This window comes from Dipodomys spectabilis, unplaced genomic scaffold, assembly GCF_019054845.1.
Source record: "Dipodomys spectabilis isolate Male_0828 unplaced genomic scaffold, ASM1905484v1 ptg000365l, whole genome shotgun sequence".
Classification (NCBI taxonomy): Eukaryota; Metazoa; Chordata; class Mammalia; order Rodentia; family Heteromyidae; genus Dipodomys; species Dipodomys spectabilis.
Genome location: NW_024871042.1, coordinates 9,344,356 through 9,370,229, shown reverse-complemented (window position 1 = coordinate 9,370,229; position 25,874 = coordinate 9,344,356). Strand labels below are relative to the sequence as shown.

The 25,874-nt window shown below is 44.6% G+C and overlaps 2 protein-coding genes across 5 annotated transcripts in view; one reads left to right on the top strand and one right to left on the bottom strand.

The window, feature by feature from the left end:
* Positions 1–25,874, top strand: part of Ninl (ninein like) — a 139,842-nt gene that overhangs the window by 106,788 nt on the left and 7,180 nt on the right. For 3 of the 4 annotated variants that reach the window (XM_042666513.1, XM_042666516.1, XM_042666512.1), the window contains 7 exons: positions 3,832–4,908; positions 9,978–10,082; positions 11,884–11,953; positions 22,400–22,558; positions 23,495–23,608; positions 24,602–24,772; positions 25,319–25,432. In XM_042666513.1, the coding sequence (XP_042522447.1) occupies positions 3,832–4,908; positions 9,978–10,082; positions 11,884–11,953; positions 22,400–22,558; positions 23,495–23,608; positions 24,602–24,772; positions 25,319–25,432 (1,810 nt within the window). The remainder of the gene's footprint in view (positions 1–3,831; positions 4,909–9,977; positions 10,083–11,883; positions 11,954–22,399; positions 22,559–23,494; positions 23,609–24,601; positions 24,773–25,318; positions 25,433–25,874) is intronic. The other variant, XM_042666514.1, reaches the window with a different exon arrangement.
* LOC122096027 (eukaryotic translation initiation factor 1-like) lies at positions 20,472–22,108 on the bottom strand. Its single transcript, XM_042666419.1, has 2 exons — positions 22,094–22,108; positions 20,472–20,978 (listed from the first exon to the last, which is right to left on the bottom strand). Exons 1-2 carry the CDS (start codon positions 22,106–22,108, stop codon positions 20,604–20,606), a joined length of 390 nt encoding a protein of 129 aa, XP_042522353.1. The 3' UTR covers positions 20,472–20,603.

Sequence of the window (25,874 nt, the reverse complement as noted above, 5' to 3'; positions counted from 1 at the left end):
GGGGGAGGGTCCGGTCATGGGGCCTGAACTCTGGGCCTGGGCGCTGTCCTTCAGCTCTTCAGCTCAAGGCTAGCGCTCTACCACTTGAGCCACAGCACCACTTCTGGCTTTTTTCTTTTTTCTTCTGTGGTGCTGAGGAATCGAACCCAGGGCCTCAGGCATGCAAGGCAAGCACTCTACCACTGAGCCACCTTCCCAGCCCCTGAGTACATATCTTTTTGAACAATGTCACTGCTCCCTCATTTTCTTCAGCTTCCCCTCACCCAATTTTTTTTCTTTAAATTAAAAAAATGTTAAATAGAGCTTGGTCAATGCTACAGTTTGCTGTGTTAAAACTGTTCTTTTGGGGCTGGGAAGGTAGCTCAGTGGTAGAGCACTTGCTTTGCATGCCTGAGGCCCTGGGTTTGATTCCCCAGCACCACATAAGCAAAAAGAAAAAAAAGCTGGAAGTGGCGCTGTGGCTCAAGTGGTAGAGCGCTAGCCTTGAGCTGAAGAGCTGAGGGACAGCGCCCAGGCCTAGAGTTCAGGCCCCATGACTGGACCAAAACAAACAAATAAACAAACAAAAAAAACCTGTTCTTTTGTTTTTTGGGTTTTTTTTGGTGGTGATAGAGTTTGAACTCAGAGTCTTGCTCTACACTTGAACTAGGCTCCCACCCCTTTTTGCTTCATTCATTGTTCAGGTAGGCGTCTGGCACTTTTGCCTAGAGCCAGCCTCAGGCAGTGATCCTCCTGCTGCTTCTTCCTACATAGGTAAAACTATAGGTTTATATCACCATGCTTGAGTTGTCAGGTTGGTTGTTGTTGTTGTTTGGGGCTTGAACTCAGGGCCTAGGCACAGTCTCTGAGCTTCTTTTGCTCAAGGCTAGTTTAGCTCTACCACATGAACCATAGTACCACTTCTGGATTTTTTTTTTTTTTTTTGGTAATTTATTGGCAATAATCTTTCCTGCCCAGGATGGCTTTGAACCACAATTCTCAGATCTCAGCCTCCTGAGTAGCTAGGATTATAGGCATGAGACACTGGTGTCTGGCTTTGAGTTTTTTTTTTTGTTGTTTTGTTTTTTAAAGAATAAAAATCTTGTTTCCATTGAAGTACCACTTTTGAAGTAACATTAACTATACTTTTATAAAACTGAAAAAAGTATCATTGTGTACTTAGGAATAAATAAGAAAAAATCCAATTATATAAATTAGCCAATACAACAACACATGGAGAAAAAATCACAATACAAAGCAACCCTAACTTATATGGAGTCTATTATAACTTCTGTAAGAGATCAAAATTTTGAAACCAAGATCAGTCAATAAAAAGAAATTATTTCCTATGATAGGGTATAAAATCAGACAAAACTAAGTTGGCTTTTATCCTGTGTGCACAAGGAAAAATAGAATATGGAAGAAACTTTTAGCTTGATTTCTGTCAAACTAAAAATGTGTTAAAGGGGGGCCAAGAAAGATTCATGATGCCAATTCACAGAGAAAGGAATCCATAGAAAATATGACACTATTTGGGTTCACAGTCCCGTGTATGCAAAGGAGAGCTATTTTGAGATAGGATTTTGCTAACTTTTTTTTTTTTTTGCCCAGCCTAGCCTCAAACGGCAATCTTCCCATCTCCACTTTCCATGTTGCTAGGATTACAGGCATGTACCATCATGCCCAGCTCTCTTTTGTGTAGAGGGGTTTTTGTTGTTGTTGTTGTTTTGTTTTTGTTTTTTTTCCCCAGTCTTGGGCTTGAACTCTGGGGCTGAGTGCTGTCCCTGAACTTCTTTTGCTTAAGGCTAGTTCTACCACTTGAACCACAAATTCCATGTAGAATTTAAACTCAGTGTTCTTTCTCTTCTGCCTCAAGCTTGGCTGACAAGCCAGAGCAACATGTTCTTCACCATTTAATAGCACACTCTAGTTTCAGTAGCTCATGGGTTAGCAGATGGGACATTAGAGAAAATTTAAAAGTCCCTCAAAATGATAATGACAGTTAATCTGGGTTAGTGAGAGTCTTGAAAATGCTAAAATGTTCGTACCAAGGAGGAAAAAAAAGGTTATTTGGAAAACTTGAGTGTTGTGTTTTATATTTTATCATATCAGAGTTACCTAAGGAATGCCACCTGTGCCATTCTGTCCTGTGAGGCTGACTTGGTACAGTCAGTGCCTGGTAGCTATGGATATGGTACTTGTTACTGGTACTGGTTATCCTGTCAAAACTAAGGCGATAACCCCTCTCACTTCCTGATCTCACCACCCTTACCCCAGTGGGACCAGCTTCTCCCACTGGCCTGGTCTGAGCAGATGGCTTAGTTGGGCATTGTGCTAGGGAAGGTGAGGTCCAGATACTGACCCTGAGAACACATGTCATCATCATGACAGCAGCAGGTCAGTGACCGAGGCATGCTCTTGACTTAGATGAGGTGGGCACTGTTCTTGGCCAGAGGAAGTTGGGGATGACCAGAAACATGGGATATGCTGAGAAAGAGTAAGTACTCCCTCTGCTTCCTACTCCAAGTTGATACCATTGGAGCCAGTCAGGCCATTGGGGACTTACAGAAACTGGCTGCCCCTGCCCTGGAGGACAGAGAAGACTTATTTCAGCCACATGTTGTTTTTCTTTTTTTATTATTCTTTTTTTTAAAATTGTGAACATACTGTACAAAGGGGTTACAATCTCATGGGCAAGGTAATGAGTACATTTCGTATCAAGCATTGCAGCCTCCTCCTTTGTCCTTCACATCCCTCCCCCAGTCCCCCCACCCAATCCTCCCCCCCACATGTTGTTTTTCTTGTTTTGGTGTTTTGGGGTTTTTTTTAGTGTTAAGCTATTCTTCTTAAACCTAAGGCTGTGTAATATAGAATTCAACTGGCGTTCCTTGTCATGAGGTGGCTGAGGTTAGTTTTGAGTCCTTTTTAGCATGTACAGTATGCCTGGCCTCCCACCTTGAGCTATCCCCAGCCCTAGGTGCACTAGCCCTTCACTCCTGGGTTGCTGCCCAGCTGGGCTTCCAGTTATTCCTCTGTGCAAGGGTGACACATCCACCAGAAGGATCACCTTGGCTACAGTGCACTGCATACCTTGCCAGACTTGCTGCTCTGTCCAGTTCTCACTTCACTTACATTCCACTCCCCCTGAGCTGCTAAAGGTCCCAACCCAGCAGTTTACAGGATTTTTTCAAGGGTAGTTTTTCTTTTTTTTTTTTTTTTTTTTGGTCCGGTCGTGGGGCCTGAACTCTGGGCCTGGGCACTGTCCCTCAGCTCTTCAGCTCAAGGCTAGTGCTCTACCACTTGAGCCACAGCGCCACTTCCGGCTTTTTTCTTTTTGCTTATGTGGTGCTGAGGAATCGAACCCAGGGCCTTGAGCATGCAAGGCAAGCGCTCTACCACTGAGCCACCTTCCCAGCCCAAGGGTAGTTTTTCTTGTTGGTGAGTTTCATGCATGTTACTAACAGTTGAGGCTAGTACTGCCCAATAGCATTGACTGTGATGATGAATGTGGTCCAGCCATCAGCCACCCTTGACTATTGAGCACTTGCAGTGTGGCTAGTGAGACAGAGGAACTAGTCACATAATTATAACCTCTTTACATTGACCATAGGAGTTATGAATTCTGACTTCTGTATGTGGAACCTAACCCATGGGCATATCCCTGCAGACTCCATGGAGGGTCTTAGGAGTAGGCAGAAACCCTGGGCACAGGGATACAAGGAGAAGTACAGAAAGCAAGTGAAGAGAGAGAAGTTAGGTGGTTAGAATAGGAGCTCAGTGGCTTTTCTTTCCTGAGAAGGGCCTGGGCCTCATACTGACAGAATTCGGTGTGTGTGACTTATGTTTCCACAGGAGAGAGGCAGGAAATGAGCTGAGTCAGAAGCTGTCATGGCTGGAAGCCCAGCATGCTGCCTACTGTGAGAGCCTGTCCCTGCAGCATCAGTGTGAGAAGGACAAGCTGCTGCAGACACATTTGCGCCGAGCTAATGAGCTGGCAGTACAGCTGGATCTGGAGAAGGGGCGACAGGAAGAGAGAGAGAAGGAGATCCTGGCCCGCTGTCGGAGGCAGCAGCTTAAGCTGCAGGCTGTGATGAATGAGGAACAGGCACAGATATGCAGATCATTCACTCTGGAGAAGGAAAAGTTGGAGCGTACCTACAGGGACCAAGTAGAGAGGCTTGCCCGGGAGGCAGAGGTACTGCGTGCCCTCTTGAAAAATGGAAATGCTAAAGTGAGCAATGAGTCAGAAAGGCCGTGCAGCCCCATACCCCAGTGTCCAGACAGTGGTGATCAACTCCTGGTCCAAATGGCCCCCTGTGTTGATAGAGATATGGGGGTATCAGTAGGACACTGGCCTAGCCAGGGACAAACCCAGGGCCAGCCTTGCAATGTGTATGCCATCCAGAGCCCATCCCCCACCCAGATGTCTAGAAGCCTCTCAGAGGACCCCAGCCTCCAAGAGAACCATCAGGGTCCACCCAGCGCTGTCCCTTTGGAGGGGAAGTCACATGTGGAGCCATGTGGGATAAACAAGGGAGCCATCCTAGAAGGTCTGCCACCTTCTATCAGGGCCTCAGCAAGCCCAGGGCAGCCTGACACCCAGGAGCTGCTCTTGGAGGAGCAAGCTGGCTGCTTGATCAGGGATCCAGTCTCCGTGGGAAGCCAGGAAGGATTAGCTAGGGGAAGTAAAGGTGCCCTGGAGACTCAGCTCCAACTTGATGGAGAAGCTGCTAGCACAGGGCTCTTGCTGACTTGCCCTAAGCTCCCAGACCCACAGGAGGTGGTGCCAGAGCGACTTGCCACCTTTGAGGAGACAGCAGCTGAAACCCTGTCTGAGAGAGAGAAGAACGATGTGAAAATCAAACTTCTACACCTGGAAGATGTTGTTCGGGCCTTGGAGAAAGATGCAAATTCCAGAGAAAATGACAGGTTTGGTCTCCCAAATGCCCAACTGATCCCACTGGCCTCTTGCTATCAAATGTCATCCGGTCTTTCCCCATGGACAAGCTCTCAGACTGCCAAGCCGGCTATCATGAGTGTAGCCCTGTCCCTGGGCACCTAGGTAATGAGCATGTGCGTAGAGAGAAAGGATGGGTCTTTCTGAGGCAGTTCAACAGGCTCTGGTGTCCCCGCTTCTGATCTCACAAGGACAGGATCTGTGTTCAGAGGCCTCATATTAGTTGTGAGTCACCTGTGAGCTTTCTACCTGTTGAGTTTGGGAGAGGCTGATGGCTGAGAGGCTGCAGCTTCTGTATGTACCAGCCTCTATCCTTGCAGTAGCCCAACAAGTGCTTGTGCTGGTGGAAGAGCAGTATGCAAAAGATACTGTCCATGGAAAGAGCCTCTGTACTCCCACATTCTGGGCTTGCCCGACACTTGAAGCTAGCTGGTGGACTCAATGCCTTCAGGGACTAGAGATGCTGCCACAGCTGCTGTCTTCAGTAGATACCAGGAGATGGAGAGGAGGTTGTAGATTTTGATCTCTCCACCAGATAAGATGCCCAGATGCCCAAGGAGCCAGGGTTGCTGCTTTCCCAGCTCCCCAAGGGGACACAAGACATAGGTGGAGCTATGCTCTGTCACAGATGCCTAGCTCCTTGGTGAGGGTTTTTGCAGGCTGCAGAGCATGGCTTTGGGACAGAATGGTGGCTACAGAGGTAGCCTATCTTCTGGCTTCTCCTCTGGAGATGGATGTTTATAGGCACTTGTACAGTCAGGTGAAGTTAGGTCATGCTCTTTGTTTGCTTCATTTAACACTATCAGATCCCAGACAGCATCTTGGGAGATATCTGCAGGCTGCAGGAGGTCTCTGCAGGCATAGGACATTTTCCAGGAGTGTGCATGGTCACAGAATGAGTGATGGGACTGGAATCCAGTCCAAGGACCAGCACATGCTCATTGTGGATCATGGGCAGGTTATTTCCTTAGGGGAAAATAGGTAGGGCTAAGAATGTGGCTCAGGGTAATATGCTTGCCCTGGAAGAGGCCATAGACCTAAGCATGTGGCTGCTTATTAGATCCTGGAATCCTCTTCTACTGTTCCCTTGGACTCCTCTCACTCAGAGTGTTACCTCTACTTGGTCCCCAGCCTGAGAACTGCTGCTTCCCCAGCTCTGAGTCTCAGAAAGCTGTACTTGTGCCATCTGCTGACCCATCTGACAGCCTGGAATCACAGTCATTGGACAGTGTCTTCTGGGCAGCTGCTTTGTGCCAGGATAAAGGGTGGGAATTGCAGAAGAAATGACACAAGTGTTTCAAACTCTTCACCCTATTGGGTGGATGTCCCAGTGTTACAAAATAGGACATCACTGCATTTTAAGGATAAGGAATTTAAACGTTATGCCTCTCAGTGGCTTACATTTTTCAGGAAAACATATGTTTGTAGTGAAAGCCCAGGGAAGATGTAAAAATCAATTGATGTGAACTTGATGTGCACTCAAGGAAGGGGTTCCCTGGGAGGACTTTGGTGAAGGTAGGCTAAGGCCTCATGGCACAACAACCTTGAGGCTGCTGTGCCTGCTTCAGACACGAGAACTGCCAGACCTAAGCTACAGTAATTGGTAAATGGGGAGACAGGGTAAGGTGGTTCTCATGTGAACATAGAGAAATTTCAGAGACCAAAATGCTAGGGCCTGGCTAGCAAACTGAGCTATCTCATGTCAAGAAGTCAGGGGAGGGGAGAGGGTTATTGTGCCTGAGGCCAGAGTGGTTGCTGTAGAGATGCAGGAGTTTGAAGGCCATATTGACAGAGCTAGTTCTAAGCAAGCTCTGGGCCAAGAAAGTTAAACATGGATCAGGCAACATTAGTGAATGCCAGGGGTGCTACCTGCTTAATGTGAGGAAATGGAGGGCATCTGTCTGTGCTTGAGGATCCCACAGTGCTGCCTCCTACAGAAAATCAGATTGGTGGAGAGATAGGAAGACCCTCAAGACCAACCAAGGGGCTGGTATTTTGGAGAAAGCCTTTCTCCACCTGTAACTGTATGCAGAGTCAATGAGGTGCTAGTTCAGACAAAGACAGGTGGCTAAGAAGAAGTCTATGAGGCTCAGCAGCTTAGAGATGTCCCCTCTGTCCCCTTACTCCTTGCCCAATTTGTCCCCAGCCCTAGATCCTGCTCCAGCCAGGTCTGTTCCCAGTACTAGCCAGGGACCCTTAGCTACAATTGCCAGAATGTCAGCCTTTCAGTCTTTCTAGAGAAACATGCATAACCACCTCCCCAAGCTCACCAGAGCCACAGAACCCTAGGCTGGGTGAGGTCAGACATAGATCTTGGAGGCCATGGTGAAGTTTGAGGCCTTTATCATAGAGAAAGCCAAGTCCAGAGAAAAGGACCCAGTCAGTTTGTGTTGTATGAATCTGAGCTCACAGTATAGAGAGCTTCAGGAAGATCCTGAATACTCCAGGGTCCAGATGTGTCCATTGTAACTCTATTCTGTTTACATTCTCATTCCTCTTTTCTGATTTCCTTAAGAAAAATTCAGGCATAATATTTTCTGCTAAATATTTCAGTATATTATTTTGTAAGAGCAGAATCGTTCTCTTAAACATCTATGATATCTTTATCACACACAAAAACTTTAACAATAGCCAACCACTTAGCTTTTCAGGAAGCTGGGATCAGAGGATTCCAGTCTGAAACCAGCTCACACAGGAAAATCCATGAGACTCTTGTCTCCAATAACCAGCAGAAAGCCAGAAGTAAGGATATAGCTCAAGTGGCAGAATACCAGCTTGAATGACAAAAACTAAGGGACCGTGCTCAAGCCCTGAGTTAAATCCCCAGTACTGGCATTTTAAAAGAGAAAAATTTTAATATTGATTTTCACTCTACAGTCTGATTTCAGCAACTGTCCCCATGTGTTCTTTATGGATGGTTCCCTGCCTTCCTGGATCTAATCGAGGATTATTCTATCCACCTAGTTAACATATCTGTAATGTCCTTTAAGCTGAAAGTGTATTCGACTTCTATTTGGTGGGGAGGTATCAGTGAATAGTATCCTTTTTTATCATGGTAAAATGCATGTAGCTTAAAACTAATTATTCTAACCACCTTTGTGTATTATTCAATGGCATTAAATATTCACAATGTCTTACATGTGTCTTCACCATTCACTTTCAGATTTGTCTCATTCATTCCAAACAGAAACTCTGAATCCATCAAGCAATAGCACTTGTTAGTCTTTTGTTTGACAATTTTGACATGAGTGTTCACAAAGATAGGACCTGTGGTTTTCTTGTGGTGTCTGTTTTTAGCATCAAGATGATGCTGACCTCTCCATTTTTTTTAGAAGGTTGAGAAAGACTGGTGATAATTTTTCTCTAGTAATGTTTGATAGAAGTTGCTAGTGAAACCCTATGCTTCTAAGCTCCTTGCTCTCAATTATTTATTCAATCTCCTGACTCGAGGTCTATTCATATTTTATAGTTCTTTGTAAGTCTATTTTGAGAGATTATTTTAGGAACTTGGACACTGCTCTGTGTGTGTGTGTGGGGGGGGGGGGGGGAATGCTGGAGATAGAACCAGTACCTTACATATGCTAGGCAAGTGTTCTATCACTGACCTCCATTCCTAGCCTGGACACTAACATTTTTGAAGACTCAAGACCATTTCTGGATGGCATTTCAGGTGCAGTTACAACTTGCTGACATTGCATAGTTTTCAGCCTGTCACCACTGAAGGTTCACCATTCCTTTTGATATCTTAGGCCTGTTCAGTTGGACCATGTTTTTACTTTGGAAGGAAGTTCCCTTTATGAAATTCTGTTTGGTTCAGATTTCCTCAGTTTTTATTTATCTGAAAAAATGTTTTATATTTTTGAAAGACAATATTCTTCGGAACACAAATCCAGATTAGTAGCTCTTCGCACGCATTCATTCAGTACAAGAAATTCCCAGTTGCCTTTGAGCTGTTAGATCCTCTGCTCCAGTCTAACTGTTCCTTTGCATGGTTATTAGTTATCTGTTGCTGCTCTGACAAGTGACCTTCAACCCAGCTTAACACAACACAGATTTATTATACTGCATATTGGAGTTTAGAAAAGTAGAAAGGGTCTCTCTTGGAATCCACGTGCCACCTGAGCTGTGCTTCCTTCTGGAAATTCTAGAGAGAAAAATCTTTTTGCCTCTTCAGCTTTTAGGGGCTGCCCACCTCTTCTTATGCTTATGGCTTCTCCATCTTTAAACTCAGCAGTGATGGGTCCTGTCTTTCCTTCATCACAGTACCCAATGCTGAGCCTTCTGCCTCTGTCTTCCACCTTTTAAAAATATCTTGGTGATTACAATAGGTCCACACAGATAATCCAGAACAATTTACCTAGAGAATAAAAGGATAAATTCTTCAGGTACTAAGTGGGATTTTAAGCTGTCTCATTAGTCACCTGTATTGGGGAACTGTTATCATTCATAAACAATAATGTTACCCCACAGAGATTCTCAGGTTGTCAAAAGCAAAAGTGGCCCAGGAAGACTGGGTTTCACTTATGCCTTTTCCCCTGACAAGAGTCCTTGAATTTCTGTGGGCATCTTCCTAAATTTCTGTTTCAGAGTGTGGGGTGGGTGAAAACTTTCTTGAGAATTATGCTGATGGATCTTGGTCTTCTGATTCCTTGTGCATCTTAACTCTGTGCTGCAGTTCACTGGTGGGGGTAAATATACTTTGCCAATCCTGAAGACTCACCCCAAAACTTGGCATCAGTAGCTAGTACTCTCATTTGTTTTGGCAAAGGTTATGAGATGCAGGGAAGAAGTCAGCTGTAAGCACAAAGTAAACAAGACCAAACTGCTAAATGAACTCCAGCGCTGTGGCTGGAGAAAGCCATGTTTCCTGTGGCATGATCTTTGGCACATGCAAAGCAGAGCCTGCTAACCACTGGAGAGGGCGTAGTGTCCTTTGCCTGTTCCAGGGCAGGGAATGGAGGCTGGTTTTCAGTGTTTTCACTGGAGAGCTGGGATCGGTGGTGCCAATGGTTCTCACAGGCTTCTTCGATTTTTCACGCAGAATCGAATTTCGTAGGCTTTCTGAAGAAAACACTCTATTGCAAACTGACCTGAGAAAGATTCAGCAGGAGCTAGAAGCTGCAGAGAACACAAATGGCGCACAGAGGTAAGGGGTGCCTCGAGTTCCACCCAGTCCTGTGAGGCTCTGGCCTGTTTGCTGTCTAGGGTGAGCATATCAGGCTTTGGGTTAAAAAGTGGGAGGAGTTCAAAGATTAATCTTCATTCCAGGAAGCCCTGTGTAGCTGGACTTGATCTGTAAGCAGACATGACAGGCAAAGGGGTCTTCCACAGGTTGGCAGCCATCTTGATTCCTATGTTCCTTTGACTCAAATGTGGAGGCCTAGATCATGTATGTGCACACGGTCTCATGGTTGACATTCCATCTACAGGACATTGCTTCACCCCTACAGAAATGCTTCACGGGCTGGGAAGGTAGCTCAGCGGTAGAGTGCATGCCTTGCAAGCATGAGGCCCTGGGTTCGATTCCTCAGCACCACATAAACAGAAAAAGCCGGAAGTGGCGCTGTGGCTCCAGGGGTAGAGCACTAGCCTTGAGCTGAAGAGCTGAGGGACAGCGCCCAGACCCAGAGTTCAGGCCCCATGACCAGCAAAAAAAAAAAAAAAAAGAAATGTTTCACGTCACTCATAGGCTAGAGACAGCAAGTGCTATTAATGGGAGAGAAAATGCTACCTGGGCCCTCTGGGCCAGTTAGGACTGATGGCTTCAGCTGTGCATTTCTCTTAGGTCCACTGTGGGTATTTCAAGGTCAGTGAGTCAGAGCTGGGAGAAGGGGTGGTGTCAGAAACTGAGCACTAGGCAGGTGAGTGTTGGGCTGGGACCTCTCTTGAATGTGGGTGGCATGACAGGAACTTGCACAGGAAAGGGAAAGAATGTGTGTCAGAGGAATGTGGATTTCTTCTGTCACTGCTCTAACTGTATCCACAGACAATTTGTCTCTTTTTTTCTAGTTGTGAATTTCAAGATCAGCTCAGTGATAAAATGCTGGGGATGTGGCTTTTGTTTGATAGAATTGCTGTGTTTAAAATATGGAATCCATTTGCGCTGTGGTAGAGTGCTAGCCTTGATCTCAAGAGCTGAGGGACAGCACCCAAGCCCAGAGTTCAGGCCCCACAACTGACCCCCCTCCCCCCAAAAAAAGATTTAAAATATGGAATCCAAGCTGGGTACCAGTGGCTCACACCTATAATCCTAGCTACTCAGGAGGCTGAGATCTGAGGATCGTAGTTCAAAGCCAGTCTGGGCAGGAAAGTCCGTGAGACTCTTATCTCCAATAAACCACTAGAAAACTGGAAGTGGCGCTGTGGCTCAAGCAGTAGATCGCTCACCTTGAGCTGAAGAGCGCAGGGACAGCGCCCAGGCCCAGAGTTCAAGCCCCACGACCGACCAAAAATAAATAAATAAAAATAAAAATATGGGATCCAGAGTAGGAGTTAGTGTATTTCAAAAAATTCTGCAGAAATTGCAGAAGGAAATTATTTTTTTCCTGGAGTGTGCTACCCTGGAGAGACCCCTTTGAAGATGTACATACCTCAGCTCGTGTAAGGCATCTGGGCTCTTTACAGCTCTGAATATGAATAGTTCCATAGTTTGAAAAAAATTAATATGATAGGAATTCAATAGAGGATGTGTTTTACAATACTATAAGTATTAATCTCTCTGGAAATCTAAAATATTGCATATTCCTAAATCCCATGATTTGTGACTGGTGTCTCCCCCATCCCCCGACCCCAGTCAGCACTGGCAACAATGACCTAGAGATGAGACAGTCTGTACAGTACAGAGTGGTCATATTATCTGTCCCGTGATTGTAGGCTAAATCACAGACAGCACAGAAAGTGATGACCAAGAAGAAAAGTGCTCTATTTTAATTTTGCTTTTTCAACAGGAAAGAAATCGAGGTTTTAAAGAGAGACAAGGAAAAGGCCTGCTTTGAAATGGAAAAGCTCAATACACAGGTCAAGTATTGATACCTGGCATGCAGCTATGCTACTCTTCTAATTATTTTAAAATATAATCACATTTACAGAAAAGAAGGGCAGAATGTTCTGACAAAAAAAAAAATCTGACTGAGTTGAATTTCCTCACCTTGGAACGAATATCTGAAGCACAGGGTCCAGAACATGAAGGCTTACAGGTGGCATCGGTCTTCTGTCAGTCTGTGCCTGGCCATTGAAGGCGTTACATTTTCAAGATTACAGGTGGTAACTGTATAGTGTGTTACTCCATTTGAGTCTCTCTGATGTCTTCTTGTGATTTGAGTCAAATTATCTTTTTTTTGTTTGTTTGCTTTGGTCAGGAACAGTTAGAAACTAATGTGTCCCTACCTAACTCGTTTGGGATATGATAATTTGTCCTATTGCTGGTGATGACCACTTTTGATTACTTGGGTAAATGGGTTGTTAGCTGGAGCTTTCTACCATCGAGTTACTTTTTCCTTTGTAATTAATGAGTGGTTTTATAAGATGAGTGAGACATTATCATGTAAATACCCTAGTCTCTCTCTTCTCTCCCTCCATTTGTCTCTGTCCTTCTTTGTCTTTTTCAGTGCAAGGGATTGAACCCTAGGCAAGTACTTTACCACTTAGCTACATTCCAGCCCAGCATCCTTTTGTTCCTTGGTGGAGTCAGTATAATTGTGGCCAGTTTTATAAGTGGGTATTCGCCTATAATGATATAAGTGAATCATCTATGTCACTAATTTATATCATCATCTAATTATACCGTTATATTACTATCCAGTGGGTTATATTACCATCGGTATTTATTGTGATGTCCAAATTGACCAATGGGAACCCTTCAGAGTAACTTCTGTGTTCCTTGGACACATCCTAATCTTTTTTATTTTTTCCCCCAGTCCCAGGGATTGACTTCAGGGCCAAGGCACTGACCCCAAGTTTCTTTTGCTCAAGGCTAACACTCTTCTATCACTTGAGCCACAGTACCACTTCTGGCTTTTTCTGTTTATGTGGTACTGAGCAGTTGAACTCAGGGCTTCATGCATGCTAGGCAAGCATTCTACCACTAAGCCACCTTCCCAGCCCCCTAATCTTTTTATTTTCAGCACTTAAAAAAATTGGGGGGGAGCCGGGCGCTGGTGGCTCACGCCTGTAATCCTAGCTACTCAGGAGGCTGAGATCTGAGGATCGCGGTTCAAAGCCAGCCCGGGCAGGAGAGACCGTGAGACTCCTATCTCCAATAAACCACCAGAAAACCGGAAGTGGCGCTGTAGCTCAAGTGGTAGAGTGCTCGCCTTGAGCTGAAGAGCTGAGGGACAGCGCCCAGGTCCAGAGTTCAGGCCCCACGACCGACAAAAAAAAAAAAAAAAAAAATTGGGGGGGGGGGTGCTGGGAAGGTGGCTCAGTGGTAGAGTGCTTCCTTGCATGCATGAAGCCCAGGGTTTGATTCCTCAGCACCACATAAGCAGAAAAAGCTGGAAGTGAAACTATGGTTCAAGTGGTAGAGCGCTAGCCTTGAGCTGAAGAGCTGAGGGACAGTGCCCAGGTCCAGAGGTCAGGCCCCATGACCAACAACAACAAAAAATTGGCAGTACTGGAATTTGAACTTAGAGCCATATGCTTGCTTGCTAGGCACTCTACACTCTACTTCTTGATCCACGCCTCCACTTTTTGGTATGTTTTTGATTGTAAGAATACTGTACAGAGGGGTACAGTTACATGAGCGAAGTAATGAGTACATTTCCTATCTAGCATTGTTGCTTCTTCCTGCCATTTCAAGATGTTCCAGGTTCTCCAGAATTTTTTCCCTTGCCCTAGCCCTGATGCCATTCCTGGAGCCCCAGCCATTTCTCCAAAAAGTGTTGGTTACTTGGACCATAGAATGGTCTTTGGAGACCAAGATCTGGTCACTTGATGTACCTTCCTAGTGTTCCTTGAGTGCATGGCTTCCAGATGCATGCACTCTCGCTCTGGCTCTGGCTCCTGCTCCCCCTCTCCTTCCCTCCTTCTCCCTCTCTCCCTCTCTCCCTCTCTCTCTCCTCCAGATGCTCTTAATGGATATAGATAGGAAACTTGAGTGTGCTTACATACATAGACACATTGATATAGTTTCAAGTATATTTATTTAAATATCTCTCAGTTCTTGAAGACTAAGAATTCAGACCCATGTCAGTAGTTGCCACCCAATATCACGGGAATAATTCTGTTTTCCCCCCCTTTTTTCTATATTTGCAGCTTATTTCTTCAGCAATGAGATCTGCTTTCCATCATCCGCAATATCATTGCTTATTGTTTGACCAATGTCCCATGTCCTTTTCACTCAGTATGGCACTGACCACCCACTCTGCTGTCCTTTTGCTCCTTTTTGTAGATGTCATCCATAATTGGTCCCAATTAATAGCTTTTGGATTGAATTAGTAAGGATTAAGGACATGAACTTTTCTTCTTACAGGTTTTTTTTGTTGTTGTTGTTGTTGTTTATTGTCGGTTGTGGGGCTTGAACTGGGCCTGGGTGCTATCCCTGAGTTCTTCAGCTCAAAGCTATTGCTGTATCACTTGAGCCACAGTGCCACTTCTGGTTTTCTGGTGGTTAATTGGAGAATTGGAGGTAAGAGTCTCACAGACTTTCCTGCCCAGGCTGGCTTTGAACTACCATCCTCAGATCTCAGCCTCCTGAGTAGCTAGGATTATAGGCCACTGGCGCCTGGCTACAGTAATTTTTTTATTTTATTTTATTTTTGTTGGTCATGGGGCTTGAACTCTGGGCCTGGGAACTTTTCCAGAGCTCTTCAGCTCAAGGTGAGTACTCTACCACTTAAGCCACAGCTCCACTTCTGTTTTTGTTTTTTTTTTCTGGTCGTTAATTGGAGATAGGAGTCTTGGTACTTTCCTACTCTGGCTGGCTTTGAACCATGGTCCTCAGATTTCAGCACCTTGAGTGAGCCACCAGCACCGAGCTACAGTAATTTTTTTAATGAAACAATTTAATTGATACAAAAATATAAAATCATGTATATTTATGAGGAGTCATGTAATATTTTGATACATATATATTATACAATGTTTAAATCATGGTACATTATTGTGATCCATATATGCAATATATGTGATCCGTACTATGCAATAGTATACTAGAATTTCTTACTCCATTATTTTATATTGATAATTATAGACATATCTAAGTTGTTAGAAATATAGATTAATTAGTTACTTTGTTAAGTTCCTTCCATTAGTGTAATTTTGCTAATATAAACCCCACTTTAATTCCAGGATTTTATCATTCCAGAAACACAATTGGTGGTAATTTTTTTAAATGAACATTGATATCATAATATTTGCTCATTAATAATTAAGGCCTGGGCTGGGAAGTTGGCTCAGCGGTAGAGTGCTTGCCTTGCATGCATGAGGCCCTGGGTTTGATTCCTCAGCACCACATAAGCAGAGAAAGCTGGAAGTGGCACTGTGGCTCAAATGGTAGAGAGCTAGCCTTGAGCTGAAGAGCTGAGGGACAGCTCCCAGGCCCAGAGTTCAGGCTCCACACTGACAAAAAAAAAAAAAAAAAAAGGCTTGCTGGGTGCTGGTGGCTCACGCCTGTAATCCTAGCTACTTAGGAGGCTGAAATCTGAGGATCTCGGTTCAAAACCAGCCCAAACAGGAAAGTCTGTAAGACTCTCATCTGCAATTAACCACCAGAAAACCGGAAGTGGTGTTGTGGCTCAAGTGGTAGAGAGCTTGCCTTGAGCTGAAGAGCCAGGGACACAATCCAGGCTCAGAGTTCAAGTCCCATGACTGACCTTCCCCCCCAAAAAAATTAAATAAAATAAGGGGCTGGGAAGGTGGCTCAGTGGTAGAGTGCTTGCTTTGCATGCATGAGGCCCTGGGTTCGATTCCTCAGCACCACATAGCAAAAAGAAAAAAGCCAGAAGTGGTGCTGTAGTTCAAGTGGTAGAGTGCTAGCCTTGAGCTGAAGAGCTGAGGGACAGTGCCCAGGCCCAGAGTTCAGGCCCCACAACTGGCCAAAAATAATAATAATAATAATAATAATAATTAAGGCTTGCCAGGTGCTGATGACTTATACCTGTAATCGTAGCTACTCAGGAGGCTGGGATCTGGAGGATTATGATTTGAAGCCAGCCTATGCAGAAAAGTTTGTGAAACTCCATCATAGACAGGAGGCTTTTGCTGTGGCCAAAGCTGAGTTGGAGGCATAGCTCAAGTGGTAGAGGGCCAGCCACAAGCAAAACAAGCCAAGAGTTTATGAGGTCCTGAGTTCAAGCCCTGGTACCAAAAGATATTTTGCATAATGCAGTATCTATATAGATACTAGCAGTACTAGTGTTTGAATTAAAGCACTTTTCTTGCAAGCCATTCTTCCAGCCCTGATTTTTGCTCATTATTTTTGAGATAGAACCTCACTTCCTGGCGGAGTGATCCATTTATGGTAGGCTTCCCAGAAGCTAGGATAACAGACAGGCCACCAAGTCCATCTTCACAGAAGGGATCTCACAAACTATTTTTACTGCCCACGTTTGCCTTAAGCCACATTCCTAACATTCTGAGCCTCCCACATTGCTTGAGTTATAGGCCTGAGCCATTAACACCCAGAAAAATGTTTTGATATTGATGACTTACCTATGGTATTTTTAACTTTTCAGCATAAGAAAATAGGTACATACTTTTGTGTATTTTGTATAAACCACAGTAAGGATTAATGGTGGTCTAGGTAGTTCTTAGTTGTTAGCCCTGTTTTACTTTTACCTAGTATAAATTATATTCTTTTTCATGGTTGTATTAAGACTTGTAGTTAGACAATATTACCAAATGCTATACAAATCCTGAAAGCAGCACAGGGGAATAATCTTCACAGGGCACTTGAAACTCTTTCAAGTTGAAGCTGCTTTCTTTGGTTATTTTTCCATTTCAATGTGAAGTAGGTTGTTAGGAGTTTCATTAGTGGTTCCATTATGTGGCTTTTCAAAAGAAAAAATGATTTTGATTTCTTCAACAGCTCACAGTTCTCAGAAAAAGACATATTTTGGGAATTATAGTCCAGTAATGTGTATAATAACCAAATGCTTTTGATCGATGAAATCTTTCAGTGCAATTATAATAAATAAGCATGTGCATTCTTACCTCTATTACCAGAATATCCTGGAACCCAAGCAACTCTTTTTTTTTTTGGTAACTCTGGGGATAAGGTTGCTAGATAGGTGCCCTACCACTTGAGCCACACTTCCAGTCCTTTTGTTTTAGCTATTTTTCAGATGGAGTCTCATTTTCCTTGCACTGGCAGGCCTGGAATGCAGCCTTCCTACTTGACACGGTAGCTGAGATAACGGGTACACACCACCCAGCTTGTTTCTCTGGGATGGTAGTCTTGCTTATACCCAGGATGGCCTTGAACTATAATCTTGATTTCCCCCTTCTGAGTAGCTGGGATTATAACAGTAAGGCACTTTGCCTAACTTATTTACATCATATATACCTTCCATATTGGATACTTCTGACCATCACCTTTATGTTACTGTTGCATATTTTTTCAAATTTCCATTTTTCCTCCACCAGTTGATTTGGGGTAGGGTGAGCAGGACTCTGGGCCTTGCTCTCAGCTTACTTGCTCAACACTGGTGCTCTACCACTTGAGCCATACATATCCAGCGCAAATTTGCTTTTAAGTAATTTCTTTACCATAGACAAGTGCACAAAGCAGCTAAGTGAGATACATTGTTTTCTTTCTGTGAATTGTGCTGGGCACAGGAAGGCAGTCCAGCACAACTCCAATCCCCTGTCCTCACCAGTTGCCTCAAGTATGCATATACCTTTCTCTCTCTAGAAGTTAAAGCTACTTTCAAACTCAAATTCCTGTTGTCTGTGAAAAACCATATCACTGGTTTGACTCATGGTGTAACTCTCCAGCCAGATGGCCTGCACAAGTCAGTTCCTTTTCTTTTTTTTTTTTTTGGGGTCCGGTTGTGGGTCCTGAACTCTGGGCCTGGGCGCTGTCCCTCAGCTCTTCATCTCAAGGCTAGCACTCTACCACTTGAGCCACTGCGCCACTTCTGACTTTTTTTTCCTGCTTGTGTGGTGCTGAGGAATCGAACCCAGGGCCTCAGGCATGCAAGGCAAGCGCTCTACCACTGAGCCACCTTCCCAGCCCCATCAGTTCCTTTTTTTTATTTGCCATGTCACAGCTCTCATTGTTTTCTTCTGTAAGAAGGAGACTGGGGACTGTTTACTTTTAGATTTGGAAAGAGATCAATTTTCTATGATAGATCACCTTATCGCAGCTTCTCCAGCTGTTGTATGTATGTAATTAGGTATGTGTTTTGCAGGTTTCTTAACTTTCATGGTGTGTGTGTGTATGTGTGTATTCTGGAGCTTGAACTCAGAACCTAGGCATGGTCACTGAGCTGTTTTGCCTATAGCTAGAGCTCTACCACTTTAAGCCTCAGTTCCACTTCCTGTTTTTAATGTGATTAATTGGAGATGAGAATCTCATGGCCTTTCCTGTCCAGGCTGGTTTTGAACTGCTCATACCTGTAATCCTAGCTACTCAGGAGACTGAGATCTAAGAATTGCGGTTCAAAGCCAGCCTGGGCAGGAAAGTCCGTGAGACTCTTATCTCCAATTATCCTCCAGAAAACTGGAAGTGACACTGTGGCTCAAAATGGCAGAGTGCTAGCCTTGAACCAAAAAGCGCTTAGGGACAGTGCTCAGGCCCCAAGTTCAAGACCTACCACTAACAACAACAACAAAAAAAAACCTTCATTTCACCAAGATAAATGCCTGAGACTCTAATGGCTGGCTTGTGTGGTAGTGATTACATATTTAGTTTTATAAGAAATTCCCAGGCTTGCATCTCAGTATGGTAGAGCATTTTAGATCCCAGCAACTGTGCATGAGCTGGTTTTTCCACATCCTTGTGACACTTGGTGCTTTTACTTTTCTTCTTGCCATCCTGGTAGGTAGATATTAAGACAGGAAGGCTGGAGGCGTACAGTTGGGTGCTCCTCCTGGGTTGGACAGGCTCTGGTGGAGTCATTTTCATTGAGGGAAAACTTTGAATGTCCTTCAAACTTGCTTAGTGCCTTAATTTGCTTAGGATGCCATAAGAAAATACGACACACCCAAACTTACATTTATTTCTAAGTCTGGAGGATGGAAATACTGTCTGGCTTGGTTTCTGGTGAGGGCCTTCTTCGTAGCTTACAGATAGCTTCTCACTGTCCTTATATGTGAGGGAGAGAGGTCTCTTCTCATAAGGTACTAGTTCAATTGCTATCCCACCTTAAGGAAAAATTTAACTATAATTATCTCTTGAAAGCCCTATTTCCAACCATAATTACACTGTGGGGAGTACACAATCCATAGCAGTCAATTCCCCTCTTCTTGTTGGAAGCCTGGTGCAGGGGATTTTTCTCTAATCCTTTTCTTCTATGAGAACTTGATGAGGTCAAGGATGTTTGGGACCCCTCACAGTAAGTGGACCCACATTATGGAACCCAGCACTGTAACTCTTAAGCTAGCCTGGCCTCTGGCATTTGTCTTTACCGTTCAACTTTGCTTAGTGGTTTTTGGCCACTGCCTTCTGCCTCTGGCATACTGTGATTCTCTCATTTCCTGTCTCTCTCTGGTTTTCAGGCTTTGGTTTGCCCTGTGACCTTGGTTCTCTGATGGATTTAAGAAGAGTTGATGATTTTGCTTATTTCGCTTTTTTTGTCATTGGGAGGTTGGAAGTGATGATTTCTAAGCTCTTGTCATGCTTGAAACCAGAAATTGTAGATACATACTCCTGCTTAGGTGACATGCTCTAACACTTGGCTAGAAACATGTCAAAAAGAGAGCTAGGCACCAGTGGGTCATGCCTATATTCTTAGCTACTGAGGAGACTAAGATCTTAGGATCATAGTTTGAAGCCAGCTTGGAGAGGAACGTCCATGAGACTGTGATCTCCAGTTAACCACCAAAAAGCCAGAAATGGAAGTGTGTCTCAAATGGTATAGCCTTGAGTGAAAAAGTTAAGTCCTAAATTCAAGTCCTAACACTGCCATGTATGCACATGCACACATACACGGCGAAGACAAAGGCTAAGCAACAGCCCAGATTCAAAGATGCTAACTCAGCATGACTGAAAGGGTGTCACTGGACCACCTGCTAAAACAAATGCATGTGTGATATCAAGTCTTTTGCTGTGCAGGAGCATACCGGTTCTCAGAAACACACAGCAGGGCTAGGGTGGAGGAAGCATTGCTTATGTCTGTGTGTCCTGTCAGGCATGTGTGTGCACATATAGCAGGGAACATGCTGAAGGTACTGTTGTGAATCCTTATAATGATCTATACTTGCAGCCATTCTTTAAGTTTGAAATTGTTTCCAAAAATGCTAAATACTAAAGATGAATAGAAGAAAATGGGCTAGTCCATTTAGCTTAAGAGCTAAAGAACTATTTTGTTCCTACTAATAAAGTCAAGGCTATCCTCAAAAGACAAGGTGATATGTTTATTTATTTACACTAGTCCAAGTTAAAAGCGGACCCCAAATGGCTACATTATACAAGCTGTGAGGTTTTTAAACTTGTGACAAGGGACAGAAGGGAAATTCTACTCATTGCAAGGAAATCCTCACTTAAGCTTCAGTGAGCCACAAGCACTTAAAACCCATGAACCTTCAGCTCATCGTCCTTAGCCAGTCCAGTCTCTACCAGGAACTGGCATATGTTTTTGAGCTGGTCACCCGGTAGCTGAATTACTTCTCCATATTCTGGATGCTCAATTACAGTACCATTGCAGGCAAATTTCTTCTTAAACGCCTTCACTAGTTTCTTTTTATCGTAATCATCAGTGATCCCTTGGACAGTAGTAAGAATCTTCCTGCCGTTTCTCTGTTGAATTCTTATATGGATATAATCCTCAGTGCCAGCAGGAAGCAGGTCATCACCCTCACTTGCATCAGCAAAGGGGTCGAAAGAGTGGAGGTTCTGGATAGCGGACAAAAGATACAATTCCTTTTCCTCGGTGGAAAGGGCCTGCAGAAGGTGGCTGCGGGAGGCGGGGGGGGGGGGGGGGGGGGTGGAGGGGGGAAGGAGCGTCGGGAAGCGAGGGGGCTCAAGGGGGAGGCAGCTGAGTCCTCGGCGGCAGCTCAGTGACTGGGGGGGTGATATGTTTATTGATATAGAAAAACAATTTTTAAAAATTTTCACAGAAGCCGGATGCTGGTGGCTAACTTCTGCAATCCTAGCTACTCAGGAGATTGAGATCTGAGCATCGCAGTTCAAAGCTAGCCCAGGCAGGAAAGTCCATGAGGTTCTTATCTCCAATTAACCACCAGAAACCGGAAGTGGCACTATGGCTCAAGTGATAGAGCGCTAGCCTGAGCTGAAGAGTTGAGAGACAGCGGCCAGGTCCAGAGTTCAAGCCCCATGACTGAAAAAAAAAATCACCATAAAACATAATAAACACTAGGGGAGGAAGAGAAAGACAAGAAGAAAAGGAGAAGTAGGAGGACATGGAGGAGAAAAAGAGGGAGAAGATAGGTATCTCACTGGCCAGAGCTTCCAGGGGTTTATGGTGTATTCAAAACATTTCTACCCTCAATCCTGAGATTATGGGGAGGGATAAGGTGAGATTAATTCTCAGAGAAGAGCTCCAGAATAGTGTAGAGACTTTGCTAACCCTGCATGAAGCCAAATTGAGGCACTTTCAAGGTTTCATATGCTTTTAAAACCCACAAAACACTGCCAAGTTCTGGGCAGAGGTGTATATGGCTGGCATTGCTGGGAGTGTGTTTCAGAGGACATCCTGCCCACCTAGTACCTCCCCCCCCCCACAATGCTGTTCCCTCTTTTCCGAAACTGACCCCTGTGGGAAAAGCAAATAAGCACAACTGGAATTTCCATGGGGGGAAAAACTGTAAGGCCAACCTCCTAGCTGCTATTCCTGTGCCTAATGCCTTCCCTGTCTACCCCTGAGCATTTGCTGAACCGACTGCTAGGCAGTGGCTGTTGAAAAAAAGCTAAAGGCACAATTTAGAGACATTAAACGCTGGGTTTGTATGTTCAACTATAGAGCAGGTGACATTTTGAGGAGATTCTCATGCTTCAATTTTAGCGATGTTTTAAAATTTTTACATTGCTTAAAATACCTTTGAAATAACCATGGAGGACCAGAGTCCTGGAAGGTCTCTAGACAATTGCTTGGTGTATTTTCAAAGAAGCAGAGCAGAGTTTTGACCCTCACCTTCCATCCTAGCAGGAAGTTGAGGGCCTTCACTCACTTGATACCAGTATCTCCTCCTGTCCCCTCTGTGACAATCCAATTTGTCTAAAAGCTGCCAAATGCTCCCAGAGAAACGAAGTTGTGCCTGATGGGAACCATTGGAATAATCTCAGTGGAACTGCTGTTTTAAAAGCATATTTGTCAATCAATCATTTTACCCTTTTTACTGTAGATCCAGAACTACAAGGATGAATTGTCACAGATCAACTGCAGGGTCCTTCAGCTGGAAGGGGACACTTCCACCCACCAGGCCTGGAAGGAGAAACGTCATGTTGCCATTCAGCTGTTAATGCAGAGGCTGGAGGAGGCTAGCCAAAGGGAGCAGCAGCAGGTAAGAGGCCCTGAAAGGCAGCTGTGTTCAGGACCAAGGCATTTGGGACCCAGATGCTAACAAGTCAAGAAAAACCCTATGGTCCAGGAGGTGGTGACCCCAGCATGAGGAGAAGGGCTTCAGGAGTCCTGGAGAAGTGAGTGGACCCTTGCAGCTTTGGCACATCTCCAGGATCTAGAAAAAGCAGCAGCATGAAGTTAAATACAGAAGATAGAAATCAGAACAATTGTCGACATGCTTTAACGTCATAATTTCGCTTGGGGGAATTGCACCCACAAACATTATAGAAAGATTTAACTGGAAGTTATTTTTGTTGCAGTGCTGTTTGTTTGTTTATTTATTTATTTCAGTCATGTAGATTGAACTCAGGGCCAACATGCTGTCCCTGAGCTTTTTCACTCAAGGCTAGCACTCTACCACTTTGAGCCATAGCTCCACTTCTGGTTTTCTGGCAGCTAATTGGACATAACTGTCTCATGGATTTTCCTGACTGGACTGTCTTCAAACTGCCATTCTCAGATCTCAGCCTCCTGAGTAGCTAGGATTACAGGTGTGAGCCACTAGCACCCAACTGTGGTGCTATTTATAATAGCAAAATAGAACTTGAATTAGTTTGAATCATCAACATTAGGGGCATGGATACATTAGGGTACAACCATTAAAAACCTAGTTCTCAATAACATTGAGTGTCTGGGGAAAAATTGTCCAGGGAAGGTTAGGAAGAAAGCAGCATGCCATCTTTGTGTTCTCATGTCAGCATCTTGATGGACCTGCTCTGGGCAGAAAAGGGCATAGAATTGTGATAATATGTCAGGCATGGGCCCCAGGCTCATAAGTGGTTTATATTTTGCAATTTCTTCTCTGAAATTTCTGTATTGAATGTATCAGGCTGTTAAGATATTTCTTAGACCTGAGAGATTGATATTTTAAAAACAGGATAAACAAATCCAAAAACTTGAAGTTGAACTTGAGCATATGAATCAGGAATGTCAGAACCTGAGGCTGTCACAGTCAGAACTGACAGAAAGCCTTCAAGAAACTCAAGAGCAGGTGGGTACATGCCATGGTGGTAGGCACTTAATCCAGTCCCAGCCCAGGAAACGTGTCGATAATATGCTGACCGCATTGCTGTGCCTAGTCAGCCTAGAGAGATTATTGGGCTAGTGGGAGGTCGCGCAGCTTGTCAGGCACAACCAGGCCCACGTGTCTTCCTTTCCTCTTGACCATGGGGTCACATCACACCTGCCTCAGAAGGAACCCCTGTGAGAGTTGTGACTCCTCCTCCTGTCTATGAAGTCTCAGGGGTGAATCACACTGACTTTAGTTCTATGGTTCCAAAGGAAATTCTGTGTATTTTAGATGGAAGCTCCCAAGTTAGATTGCTTTAAATTGTGTTCAGATCTTACTTCTCATTGCTTAATCAAAGTTGTTGGGTCTCCCAGCTTTGGGGCACCTCATTATAAAGTCTGTACTCTACTTTTGCTTTCAGTAAGCTTGCTGCTTCACTATATAAAACACAACAACAACAAAATTATTGGCTAAATTATGCATAGTTTAGTAACAATGTGTACTTATAACACCAATGGGCTCTGAGCACCCCACTGTGGTTGGAGACCCAGAAGTTGCAGTAATCACACTCTGGAACCAAGGGCATAGCTTCTTCTTAGAAGTATGAAAGCCCGACAGAAAAGGAAATTACCACATGCAGCTTACATAGTTTCTATTTCACTCAGTTCTATGAAGCAATCTGGGAGAGACAGAATCTGATTATTCTGTAACGATCCCATGTTAAGTCCCTGCACTGTTGTTCGAAGGTTGACAGACCAAGCCTTTCTGCCTCTATCCTGTGGGGATGCTCTAGCTGATAAGAGTTGGGCTCTGGATCCCTGGGATCACTATACCACAGAAGAGGGAGTGGGTTTTACTGCCCTGACCGTGGAGGTGGTGTTAGGCTCAGAGTATAGCTCACCAGCACCTTTGCTGGGTCTCCTGATGTCCCTGGACACTCACTTCTACCAAAACTGTTGTCCATCTGAGGTGCAGTTGTACAGTGCCCACCGGAGACTAGAGGCAGCACAGGGTCAGCATGAGCAGAAGGTCCAGTGTCTACAGGAACAGATGGGCCAGCTGGTGCCTGGGGCCCGTGTGGCAGAACTGCAGCACCTGCTCAGCCTCCAGAAGGAGGAGGCTAGGAGAAAACTGGACTCACAATGGGTGAGTAGGGTTGTTTCAAGCTGGTTGTGTCAACAGAGGGCCCCGAAGGCCAGCTCATGGAATGGGGGAAGTTGTAGGATCCTAGTCCTTGAAAGAAAGAATGAGGAGGGTTCAGGGATGGGAGGTTAGTCTGAGGTGCACATGGAACCAGCTGACCCACTCAGCTCAGACAGACCTGTTCTGTCTTTCTACCATAAAGCAACCCAAGTAAGGGATCATCAGTACACAACAGTTAGCAAGATTTGCTTTGTGTAAATTGTTTCAGATTAAAATCTCAGATCAGTTCTTTGAGGACAAAGCAGGATCTACAGAATGACAGTCACTTTATGGCTCACGACAGATATTTCTAAACTACAAATGGCACATATAATCACATTTCTAAACTATCTATGCCTCCACATGGCTGGGATTAAATTCCATACAGAAGAAAGATCACTAATGTCACACACAGATTTGTGCATTTTAGCCAAGTTCCACTTTATTATAAATAAATCCTAGAAGGCTTCTTCTTAAAAGTTAACATTGTTTTGTCACCTTTGGTGTCAGGAAGAACACCAGCAGCAGCTGAGATCCAGGGAAGAACAGATGAGAGAGGCAGAGATGCGGCTACAGAACGCGGAGTGGCTCCTGCAGGAGAAGGTGGAGGAGCTGAAAGAGCAGGTGAGTGCCAACGGCCCCGCTCATGCATTCTTCTCCCCCTGTCCCCACCCTGCCCAGCAGCTGGCACAGAGAAGCCAGCAGGCGCCATGTCCTGGGGCCACTTGCAGCCTTTAGATTCAGCTAAACGTCACCAGAAAAAGTACAAATATTTTCAGGTTAAAAGTAATCCATAGCCAGGCACTCACTGGTCACTCACGCCTGTAATCCTAGCTACTCAGGAAGCTGAGATCTGAGGACTATGGTTCAAAGCCAGCCCAGGCAGGAAAGGCTGTGAAACTCTTACCTACAATAAAACCACCAGAAAACCGGACGTGGCGCTGTGTCTTAAGTGCTGGAGCCCTAGCCTTGAGCTGAAGAGCTCAGGGGCAGTGCTCAGGCCCAGAGTTAAAAAAAAAGTAACCCATAGAAGACTGACTTTCCTAAATACATATCCCATACTATA